The sequence below is a fragment of the Gallinula chloropus genome (genome assembly GCF_964237585.1).
Source record: "Gallinula chloropus genome assembly, chromosome: Z".
NCBI classification, from domain to species: domain Eukaryota; kingdom Metazoa; phylum Chordata; class Aves; order Gruiformes; family Rallidae; genus Gallinula; species Gallinula chloropus.
The window spans coordinates 55,983,777-55,996,331 of NC_140089.1; the positions used below are offsets into that span (position 1 = coordinate 55,983,777).

At 42.2% G+C, this 12,555-nt stretch overlaps 2 protein-coding genes across 2 annotated transcripts in view; both read right to left on the minus strand.

Annotated features, from left to right (window-relative positions):
• Positions 1–12,555, minus strand: part of LOC311203686 (uncharacterized protein) — a gene marked incomplete at its 5' end in the record, with an annotated part of 63,058 nt that overhangs the window by 23,889 nt on the left and 26,614 nt on the right. The gene's annotated exons all lie outside the window — the stretch shown is intronic.
• LOC311203237 (protein PRRC1-like) lies at positions 17–10,740 on the minus strand (the record flags this gene model as incomplete). The annotated part of the gene is made up of 7 exons (XM_084277892.1): positions 17–143; positions 493–596; positions 1,505–1,668; positions 3,882–3,984; positions 6,180–6,337; positions 7,276–7,662; positions 10,647–10,740. The coding sequence occupies 7 exons, from the start codon at positions 10,738–10,740 to the stop codon at positions 17–19; spliced, it is 1,137 nt and encodes a 378-aa protein (XP_084134018.1).

Below are 12,555 nucleotides of genomic sequence, written 5' to 3' on the forward strand. Positions count from 1 at the left end.
AAGTCTTAATCCAACATTAATAAGAAAACAGAAAACTCGCCTGCTGAACATATTGCAAAGGCACTGGTGTTGCTTGGGTAAAAGCTTCCAGATGAATTCCATGAATTGGATCCTCGATAATCAGACATCCAATGTCAAACCACCTGCAATGACAGCCAAGTTAGAGTCTGTTGAAAAGCAACATGTTAGCCCTTGAATGATGACCGTTTTACAACCTCTAATACAACTGTAGTTAAAAATGTAACAATGACTTACATCAAGGCATCCCAGCATTTTTCAAATCAAATTTGCATGTATCAACTCATGTATATATAAAAAACTGAAGTGCCTGTGTTCCCTTGTAAAAAATTCTACGGCTCCGGTTGTTTCATATATTTTATATGTGTCTACATATAAATGACATTTTATTCTTTAAAGCACTGGAAGCAAGACCCTTTGAGTCAATGAGAAACAACCCTCTCCCCACCTCAGGGATATATTTCAAGTTCTCACTTGTCAGGAAGCAATTCCTCAATGAAGTTTTCTACCGATACAGCAGGCTGTTTTTCATGGATTACTCCAGTCCGGCGCAAGCTGTCTATTCTTTCTTGGGCTCCCTACATGGGAACATGATCTGTTAGACAACATTCTCTTTCAATCACATCATACAACACTCAGAGATGAGTGCAAAAAACCCCTGTGGAGCAGAATTTTCAAGTTAAACAGAAAACAGCGATTTAAAAAAATTACTCTTTTTATTCAACAGTAGAAAAACCAAAAAAGTCATGAAAAAGCACCATAGCCTTTCCCAAACAGGAATCTCAAACAGTAACACAAGCTATGATAAAACTCATGTTTGAAAAGCTGCACAATGAATTCCTACATACTAAATGTAAGAATGGAGCTGTTCAGGAAGATCCTTGGCAAGTGTTGATCAACCTGTCTTTCACCTACAGAATTAGTTGGGAGACAACCCAGTCTCAAAGGCTCTCTTAACTTCTGATTACATTTTTCCTATTCAATTTCTCATGTTTAGTTTTCATCCCAAAGTACTGTGCTAGTGACAGACTAAGAACAAATGCCTGATACACTTTCAAACTACAGTCATATCACAATGCCTGCCAGATGTGATGGCAATCAACTGCTTTAGAAGAAAACGGACATAAATGTTCTTCACTGCTGTGACCGCGTTTGCACAAGAACCCCAAAAGCTATTCCAACAAGCAGCTTCAGAATGATCTAACGGAACAGGCGGCAAGTTACACCAAAAACAAGAAAAGGAGAAGTCTCCCAATGCCACAGACTGACATTCCCCTTAGGGAAAATCAGATTTTTCTGGGTCAATGCCCCATCCCTGGAAGTGCTTAAGGTCAGGCTCGATGTGGCTTTGAGCAGTGTGGTCTAGTGCAGAGAGTTTCAGCCCCCTCTACTGAGGACAATTTGTAAGGTCACTTCCAAACCAAACCACTCTCTCATCCTACGTTTCCATTGCCCTTCTCTGTGCTGGAGGTACTTTAGTACTTACTTTTAAACCTGCAGCGTAGCCCACAGGTTGGGGTGCGATGTTAGACTGCGCAGCCTCTCCAGTAACAACGGCCATTCCAAAGACTTCTTGAAAGGCATCTCGAATGGCTGCAACTTTCACCTCTTTGGTAGAAGTAACCACTATGTCCAGTTCTCCCCCAGTTTCTGTAAAACACAGGTGTGTGTATATATATAGAGAGAGATGTATATCTATGAGCGTGTACTATTCTTCATTCCCATTACAAGCCAGTTTAAATACATTCTACATCTTAAGACTATGCTTCAGTTGGTTTTCTCTTTCTCACACGTTGCACAAAAGTTCTTTCCTGAAGCAGAAGTCACTTAATTTAGCTAGTCACCTAACTTTTACTTCCTAAGTGATTCATCAATGAAAAAAGGACAACAGGAACTGAGGCGTATTCTGCACCTGAAACAAAGCATAGTGCTCATTTAAGATGACAACTCATGGATTTAGAAGAATAATCCTGACATTCACCTCCTGCTGCTTCTGCTGAAGACAGAATATTGAACTAGATGAACCACTGGGCTAGAATCTCTCTTTTAGGGGGAAAGACTGACAGAGATAGGCACGTTCAGCCTGCAGAAGATAAAGCCAGAGGGATCTCACTGATTTGTACACATATCTGAAGGGAGCCTGCAAAGAGGAAGAAGCCAGACTCTTTTTGGTGGTGCCCATGGACAGGAGCAGAAGCAATGGGCACAAACTGAAACAAAGGAGGTTCCATACAAACATCTGAAGGATCTTTTTAACCATGAAGGTAACCAAGCATTGGCACAGGTTGTCCAGAACCACGAGGAAGTCTCCATCCTCAAACATACTCAGAAGCTGCCTGGATGCACTCAAGAGAATCAAAGAATGGTAGGGAATGGAAGAGAACCTTCTGCGTTCCAGTTTGTGCCCATTACCCCGTGTCCTGTCACTGGGCACCACTGAAAAGAGTCTGGCCCCATTCTCCCTTCAGATATTTAGGAGTATTGACCAGATCCCCCCTTAAGTCTTCCCCAGATTACCGAGACCAAGCTGATTCACCCTTTCCCCCTATGAGAGCTGATCCCGTTTTATTCCACATATTGCCCACTGCTTTAGTACAATGGTGCAGCAATGTGGTCAGCTGGATCACACCACAGGTCCAACTGAGTGACAGCTCAGAAAAACAAAGCGCACAAAGGTGTTAATGCTTTCTTCTCTGCCTCATCAGTTTCCTGACCAGCTTCACCTACATGCAAAGAGCAGCACTAGCACAACTAAGAAGGAGGACTGCTCACCAGACTGCTGCAACAAAAGCAAAAAGCAAAACAAAACAAACAAACAAAACACAGCAAGGAAAAAACACCTAAACCAGCCAAACAAAAACCCAACCCATAAAACCTGTCCAGTACTCTGACAAATTGTAGAAATCTCAGCTCAGTTAGACGTGACATGAATGTACTTTAGTAAAACACAAAATTGTGACTACCACAATGCTGCTCCTTCCTATTCATTTTAAAGCTCTAACTGAGATACTATGCTTTTCATTCCAGGCTCAATGCTCAGCAATACTTCACAAAATCACAGAATCATACGACTGGAAGAGACCTTTGTAGATCATCAACCCTTTCAGCAAACATTTCTTTCTAATATCCAATCTAAACCTCTGCTGGCGCAGCTTTGTGCCATTTCCCCTTCTCCTATCTCCTCTCACCTGGCTGAAGAGACCATTGCCCACCTCCCCACAACCTCCCCTCTGGTAGTTGAGACTTTATTAGACTGTTTTAGCCTTTTCAATGTTCTTCCCAAGTGTTTCAGGAACTGCTTCAAGTTTGCTGAGCTTCCTAAAATAGTATAAATACTGTTGGGCTAGAAAAGCAGAACAGCTGAAAGTCAGAAGAAAGCCTCAAAAGCGATGTAAACACCGTTGTGAGCACGCTTACCTTTCGGCTTGTCGACCCTCAATGCGATACCTTACACACCGGGATTTAATCACCAGATCCAACAGAACACATACAGCATATTTTAAACTCAATTCCATATCACTCCCTCAAACAGAGAAACAGGGAGGGAAAAAAGTATGTGACTTCCAGATTACAGACAAGGACTTGTCACCGTTTTGTTCTCTGTAACTTGCTCATCTCTCACAACCTGAACTGAAGGGTATTACTATGCTACTACCTAAACTACAGCAGAATACACAAGTAAATGAACCTTAAGACGCACATAAAAAAATCAGCCTGCAGAGTGAGAGTCTCACTGGACAACGCACCTGAGAAATCACCACGTAACTGTGACAGAATTAACACACTCTCCAGATAAACTTCAAGTGCTGTTACATTAATCTAACATTCTATGCATTACTTAATGGTTTGTCACAAATACTTACTGATATATGGAACCATGCCAGGGTCCAGCGGTGTAATCATGGTCTCCACTGAATGTTTGGGTTTATCAAGAACAGACTTCACCATGGGATTCTCAGCTACACCCTAAACATAAGCAAACAGACTTCCATATTATTTTCTCGTTTTTCCCCAAGAAACTCACAATAGCACAGTTAAAACCCAACCAAACAAAACCCAAGTATTAAGCTGCTTCATGGTCTTCTTACCACATTTACACTTTGTAATGCCTGGTGCATCTCACTCGCCAGCACAAATGCTGCAAGACGTGACCAGGAGTGCGTGACTTTTCGGATACAGCAAAGGCCAAATATCATCACCGCCATCCTCTCACGCACCAATGCAGAAACAGGCCTGCCAGTGATGGTGGGCAACACACTTGATTTCCTCCTATTCTGGGACGGGAAGTCTTGAACATTTAACAAATACTAATTACAGCTATCATCAGACTCGGTAGCTAGACTCAAACTGTGACAACTCCAACTGAAGAGCCTCTTTGTTATGACCTTACAGACAAGAGGACCTATTTTTGAATGGCCCATTACTAACAAATATTTTTACAGCTGAAATTGAGCTGAAATTCCTCAATTTATAAGTAGATTCTAAACAACGCTGAAAAAACGCTCTATCTTCTCCAGCCAAATCCCAGGTGGAGCTGCTGACAGACCTAAAAGTTCATTAAATGTAAGCACAAACACTGACAGGGTCTTGCTGGCCTATTATCTACCTTGAGGGACATCTGAAAGAATGGTGTTGGATTTCTGAAGAACAGCAGAGCAAAAAAGGTAGTTCAATCGATTTCAAGAGCAGAAACAGAGATAACTGCAGCACTGCCGTGTATGCACTTCAACAGAGAATCCAGCTTGCATTTCTGCAACAACTGACAGTTAAGCCTCACAGATTCTGTCTGATGTTTAAAAACCTGACTCTGACGTGTGCTTCCACACATCCAACACTTGACAGCTTCAGTACAACTAATGATTCCTCATTCTTCCACCTAGGAAATTCTCAGAGGTCATGGAAAACACAGAGCACGTACAACATTTAATACTCCAATCAAAGAATCTACATTTGGGTTGAAGTCAATCATACACATTCTCCAGAAACAGACATAGGTCACTTGCTGGATCCTACTGGTATACAGGCAACAATAACGTGGATGAGATTGGCTTTTCAACTAATTCACTACTGCCCTTTCAAACGGGCTACAAAATCATGTCACAAGGAAAACCTTCTCTTCTGGAACATTACCTTCTATCGCAAAAAAGCAAGAGGAATATGGTGACTGGAAGACATTTCTACTTGAAGACCAAAGAAGCTGTCTTTTTATGATTATAAGACACGTGCCCTAGAAAAAAGCAGCACGACAACTCTGCTCTCACCATACTGATGGACGATTAATCTTGCTCTTTAAGACTGTAGCACTGTCAAGATCACTGGAGTAAAGGGGGGCTCACTATGCCACATCACACACAACTCATTCTTCCAGATTTTCTTCTTCAAAAGGCCTTGAAAGCCCCTCCAAAAGTCTCCAGTCCCACTGGGACGTCAATCTTGATTCTTCCTTCCGATTTACTATCGCACAGTACAGATAGTAGTGTTGCTCCTGAAGGCAGCTCAGAGCTCACACACAGTCCCTGCATCTTTCTGCCACAGCCTTCACGACGCTACTCAGATGTAGCATGTCACAGCTCCAAAAAGGTTACAGGCTCATGAGATGCTGTCAGTTGTTGCTGCTTATTTCCTCTCTACGATCAGATCGCACCACAAGGATTATCTGTTCTGCATTATACACTCCGTGCCCTCTAGCGGAATAGAAAAATCCTACAAAATACCACAGACACCTCTTAAGAAACCCCTCCTCAGTGGAAGAAACACTTATTTGCCTCTCCCTGAGGAGACTTGTTTGGTTTAGAACAGGAAGGACTTGCATCCCCTAAAAAACCAATTCAGTTCATTAGGAAATGATAAAAAAAACCAGGATGTACAAAGAATCAAAGAGGTTCTGACATTTCCCATGATTTAAGGGCATGTGACAAAACCTCTAAGGTAGAAGGATCTCCCTGTCACGAGCACCAAGATGCCTGCATTTATGTAGTCATTCCTCTTCTGGAAAGGAAAGAAGCACAGTTTCAGCAAACGCGCCTATTAAAAACAGCCACCTGCAACTGAGCACAGAGGAAAGACAGGACCTAGAGCAACATGCACTTAAAAGTTGTATCTTGTTAGAGACAACAAAAAATGGTAGTTCCTCCTGAAAGGTAACATACAAAACCACAGAGCTTTATAAACCCCCACAGCCCTCCAGCAAGTGTTCCACCTTGGGCAGTAGCTACTCTGGGGTCTTCAAGCTCCTCAGGAAAAGTGATTGCAGAACCAGTTCCAGGAGCCAAAGGGGAAGAGAAAGTTGCTTGCTGAGTAATAGGATCTGCGAAGACACCTAGGAAGAGGGAAAAACAAGACACAAGTACTGCGTTTCATTTCTTATGCCGTAGCAACATGCAATTGTTTTACAGGAAAATGAACAGGAAGAATAGAATAATACTGGGCTGATTCCTTTCATTTCTTGAAGGCCCCAGAACAATCCTGCTTGTTAGAGTTTAGCAGAGGCAACTACTGTGAATAAGTTCAACAATATCTGCTCATAGAACCGAGCCTACCTGCACCTGATGTGTAAAATTAAACAAAGACATGTTAGCTTAAGAGTGGTGCTTTTTATTGTCTTCAAATTTCCATAGGTCTTTCTGGACAGACTGCTTAAAAGACATGTCACAAACAATGGTTAAAGCCTGGCCCAACTGCAGCTGAAGAGCTAAGTTTCCATTAGGCTAGTAGAAAATCACCTCAGTTCAGCAACTACAGCACTCGCTTGCATGGCAGGCAAGTATTTTTCACTGTCCTGATGCAATTTAGTAGCCAGAAGCAAGAAAAGAGAAGCTACTCTCATGTGACGGACGACTTCTTACAGATAGCGAGCTTCTCAGAACAAAAACTTGCCCATTAGGAGATTACAGCCTGAGATACCTTACCATTCCGTGGAAATACAATGGCTGAAATTGCCTCTGAGCTGAACAGCAGCAACACAGAAATAAATGGTCAGCTGGGCTTTCCTGGGCACATTTTAAAATACTGCTCTCAAACACTTTTCTGTGAGCCTGAGTGCTAGCAGAACTCTATGGAAGAGGACTCTTGTCCTACACCGTGATCGTACTTCAAAGGCCATTCTCCATTCCTCCAAGCGCAGCTACTCAGTAATTAAGTGTCACAAGAATAATAAAGAAGCTGAACTTGTGGGACTCTAGCAGACTGCTGAAGTAGCCACCCAGGAGACCCCTCATCCTGTCTCACAAGCACAAAGGTCTATATACAAAAGGTTACCTGTGACGGGAGGTGCAGAGAATGATGGCATCAGTGGGCTCTGTGGTGCTCGACCAGCGTGGCCTCTGGTGATATCATATGTTGAAGACATGGAAAATCCTGAAATCGGGGGACCAGCAGGAGGTGCAGGAAGACCAGAGCCAGCAGTAGAGCTTAATGAAGGAGCTGTAGAGAACTGCGACACAGAGGTACTAAAAGACGAAGGGGCAACTGGAGGTCGGGCTGGAGTTAGAGGTGGCGCCATAGTAGAAACTGTTGCAGATGGCACAAGTGGAAAAGAAGATGAAGTCATCATAGGAGGAGGAAGTGGAGATGCTCCAGCTGCCAGAGGTGCTGAGCACTCAGGAGAAGATGACAGGCTTGGTGTAGCAAGGGGACTGGACAAAGCTAGGGGAAAAAAAGACAAATGGAATTTTAGAAACACCGAGCCTTCATCTCAGAGATTCAGGTATGTAATTGTTCAGCTAGTTTACAAGCAAGTTTTGACCAAGTCTGCTTTTCTCCTTTCAAAGGAAAAAAGTTTAGTTCTGCTTGAGTTTGCAACCACCACCAATTGCCCTCGATTTCTGGAGATAGTAGCCTGGAATCTCTTTTCTTCTCTGACCCTATTTATCACAGCTAAAAAGACGAGTCAACATTTGACTACTCATTTTGTAGCAGATGAAGTGGGCCTCAGAAATTTCCAGCTAGCACGCTTCTTCCTGCTTCATCCACAGGAATAACGAAGATGCAGGAAGTGTCCCTCTTTAGATTAAGAAATGCACTCAGGGGACCTGTGAGGCTGGGACTTACTGCAGAGGTACAGGTCTATGAGAAGGGCTGAGCCCCAGGCAGCCCTCTCTTCCCTGGCACCCAGCTACCCAGGCTCCTAAACGCTCTGCTTTCTGTGTTTCAGTCTGGCCCCCAGCTGATCCTTGGATAAGCCAATTTTGTTCTCTAAACCAAATTTAGACAGAAAATTAAGCCAGAGAAACAGAAAACACTGGTTTTTACAGCACTAAGCTGTTGGATCAGCTCAGATGTGAAACTGCACTCAGCCTAAACATTGATGACAGTCAAGTGACGTGCCAAGTTACCGTAAGGAGGTCGTTTCCAAACTTTATCACGCACACCAGTCAATAAAAAACAGAACATGCACACCCCCAACATAGCTACAAAATACTTACATGGGCCACTGTCCTAGTATATTCCATAGATTTTAAAACATACAGAACAGAAATATTAAAAGGATGAGATAAAGATCAAGAAACTCTTCTGCTCCCACTGAAAATTAGTATTTGAATAGTATATTCATAAAACAATATGTTATGTTATTAATGGTTAGCACACTATAGAATACCATTAATAATATTGTAGTGTGAGCAATGTTACTACAGAAGCCTCATTAATTTTACATCAGCAATTTGGAGGTCTGGTTCTATATTCCGATTATGGCTTTAATGGTTGTCACACCTGGAAAAAATGCCTTACAAAGACACACAGACCCAAATGAAAAGGTGTTGCTGGATGTGCTTACAAAATCATGCTATTTGTTTTCGTCTCCCAGCCATCAAGTATATGAAGGCTTATCTTGAAATTCAGCTAGCAAATGTTCATCTTCCTTGATGTCATTCAATTCTTCTGGAAAAATCATCAGAAGGTGTTGCACTTTGGTATTCCTAACAAATGGGCTCAAAATCCACCAAAGCTAATTCATCTGGAAGATTTTTACATAGCTCAGGAAATTCTCTTTGCCAATTTACATATACAGAGTGGAAAGGGTTTTTTGTGTGACACTTGCAATGATTTTGGCAACAGGAATGCATTGACAACATAAACACTTTCAAATAACAATTTTCTCAAACGCATGACTTTCTTACAAAGAAGTAGGTAACTCCTTCTTAAAACACCACCTTTATCTTGAAGGGATAAACCACCTTTATCTTGAAGGGACAAACTGTAAGTGTGTTTTGGGGTTTTTTTAAATAACTACTGGGTAGCACACTGCTGATGGCCACTTGTCATCACAGAAAATGTCAGCGAGTCTGCAAGTCTGTTTTGGTACAAGAAGAAAGCTGAAGCCATATTTAAATCCCTTGCCACAAGACAACCAGCAAACCTCTGTGCGATGCACAAAAGTTTCACGGTCACTTCCTCTACCATTACAAGGTGCAGCTAAAAACAACCCCTACTATTTAAAGAGAACTTCTATAAAGTTAACCACACTGCTGGCATCCTGTAGCCCTTTGTGCACCAGCTCCACTTTCACTGCTGCAGTAACTTGCCTATGAATGAGGCGGTCAATAAATGTCATGGGTGGAAATAGATCGGTAACCTTATTCGAGAATCCATTTTTAGCCTAGTCAAAGCAATCACTCCATCAATGGTTACTCTGAGGCAGTCTTAATAAAAACATGGCTTTTATTAAAGAAATCATTCACTGTTGAGGATGCAGCTTCTCCAGCACAGCCCTCCTTCAGCATTTGACAATAAAGTTGTTCTTTCTGTATTTCATTACTGAAACAGAATTTAGCAAAAACCATAAGCAGAAACACGTTAGGAACATCTGTACAGCAAACCTTCCATACTGTGATCTGTTCTCATGCTTGTTTCTTATAATCATCAGCAATGTTTTCTATGTCTCCTTCCAACAGAATTTCCTGACAAATCCATTTGTCAACATATTGTTTGCATTTAATATTACAGACATTTTTACCACGTCTCTGGTGGTTTCTGAAATATATGCCAAGAAGTATCTTCAATATGAGTAAAGCTTGATTTTTCTTCTTTTTTTAGATAAAACTATTATAAAGGAATGCTCTGGTATTTTCTTCCTGCACCCAATGGATCGCCCAGCACATCCTCCTGGGGCTAAGAGCGCTCCACTCGGGAGTCCACGGCACTAGTGTGACTCAAGGTAATGTTACCAGATGTGTCAGAAAACTGAGCATTCGGTAGTCAAGCACATGGGGTTCAGACTCTGGAAAAATCAGATTCAGTGCTCTGATTACCACCCACAATAGTAAAATCCAAGTGATCGTCCACGTTTCTCACTATCCCCCACAAGACTGTAGACTTGTTTGAACTCCCTTCTGTGCTGCTCATCTCACTGTGCACTGTACTGGCCAGTATTCCCTGTCCCCACGTCCTTAAAAACCCTAAGTGCATCCACATGACTTCATCAAAAAGTTTCAAGAATAATAAAAACATTTACACTACTCTCTGTCAGATGTATGCCATACTGCCATGAGAAAGAAACAAATTCTTCCCATCAGCCTGGAGAAGAGCTCTCTAGGTTGATCCCAACACCTCTGGATGAACTGCTGTGCTTTAAAAAGACATGAATAAATATCACTGAGTTTCTGAGGAAGTTTCTGTACCTAATGACCTACCTGTAGCAGCAGTGGTAGCAGCTGTAGTCTCCCCTGCTGTGTTTGGTGGGGGTGTACCGGGTGGAGTTGTCTCTATTCCACTCTCTTCCATCATTTTCCTTCAGCTACAGAAAACTGTAAGACAAAAAAGAGAGGAAAAAAAAAAGTCATATATTGAGAAATAGGCATAGTGTTTGCTGCAATACTGAGCTGTAGTAACTCCAAGGACCTGTTCTTTTCAGAGCTGATGCATGACAGGATGCAAAAGGTGGCAAGAGGCGAGACAGAGAATGAAGTCTCCCCGCTCTGCCCGTAAAGAACCACAACTACCCCTGAAGTTGGAGCCCTCTCCAGCTTAAGCACTGCCACAGATGCTCCCGACCCACCATCAAACTGACTGCAAGCACTTTCTCCAACACCAGGCATAGTGGCAGAGCTTGCAAGGGCCTAGGGCTCCAGACTCCGTGACCTGAACTCTATGACCCTGTCTGCTTAAAGGAGAAGCTAAAGAAACCTCCAGACACGCCACAAGAAACCAGGGAAATTTACTTCCAACCTACCTAGAAGTACAATGACATTCATTTACACTGAACAAGTTCTCCACTGCACACAATTCCTGTAAAATCCAGGTCTCGTACTGCTCTGGTGAGTATCAGAAGTGACAGTAATTGAAAACTTTGGCTTTTCTTTTGAAGGCCACATTACATTGAAAGTATCTTCCAGCATCTTTGACTACACCTGTACAGTGCACTACTTGTGGAAAAGTAAAGCTATGTGCTTATTTAAAACCCCCTAAATTAAGAGAAAGGCCTCAGGAGATGAAAAGGAGAGGATGAAAGACTAAGATTAACACCTGGAGATTTTTGTTCTTCAGTGCAGAGGAAGTCACCTAAAACCCCCTGCTTCCTCCCAAGTCTGGTAAACCAGACCGAGATTGTTTGTACCACTCCCTGAGGTAGCAATTCCATAAGGACATTTTAATAACATAAAAACCCTACAGAAAGGAATTTATGTCTGAAAAATTGGCAGGAAAATATTTTCCATCATATCCATTACCTCAGTAGCTACTGAGGACTGACAGCTTACTACATTTAACAAGTATCAGAGGAAAAGCCTTAGGTAATGTGTTGAGTAAAAGTACTCACAGGTATTTATAAAGAACTCCACTTACAAAAATACAGGGGGGGTTCCTCTAGAAAAAAGAAAAAACCCTCACTGCTGTTTAAAATGTGTATACAGCTATGTTTAATGTAGAGGGAAAATTACTGTTATGACCAAACTGAAAAATACAAAAAGTAGGATGCCAGTGTTAGTCTGGACAGGCTAAGGAGCATCAAAACCAAATGAAAGCATTGAAATCACAAAGGAGAAAGTGTATTTCCTCTTACAACCAATGTGTGTTGTAAGAGGAAATAAAGTAACTCAAGATTAAGCATTTGAGCCCAGACTCGGAAAGCAAGTATGGTTCCTGTGCAGCACACCTCCTAAAAGCTCTGATGACCCAGGGACTGTGGGTTCTGAGTACCTTTTCAATTAACTTGAAAGCTTCTCTGCAGACAGGATGAAAGGGTCAGTAACTGCCTGGTGGGGAACAGACTGACCTTGACGAATGAGCACATCTCAGCATCCCTCAGAAAGGAGCTACACAGCCCTCCCCTAATGTTCACTAAGCAGAAGAATTTGCAGTAAGATTTTGTCTTTTCACTCACCTACGGGAGTTCACGTTCCTCCTCGCAGAAGTATTTCTAAAGTCATTCTTCTTCCAATTATACACTGCAAACAAAGAGAGAATTTCCCACTGTGCAACATCTGTAATCACTGACCAAACCCTCCCAGAAACACTTTCTTTCATCAAGGCTCCTTTCAGCTGCTGCTTGATTTCACCTCTGTCGTGGTTTCACCCCGGCTGAGAGCCGAGATCCACACAGCT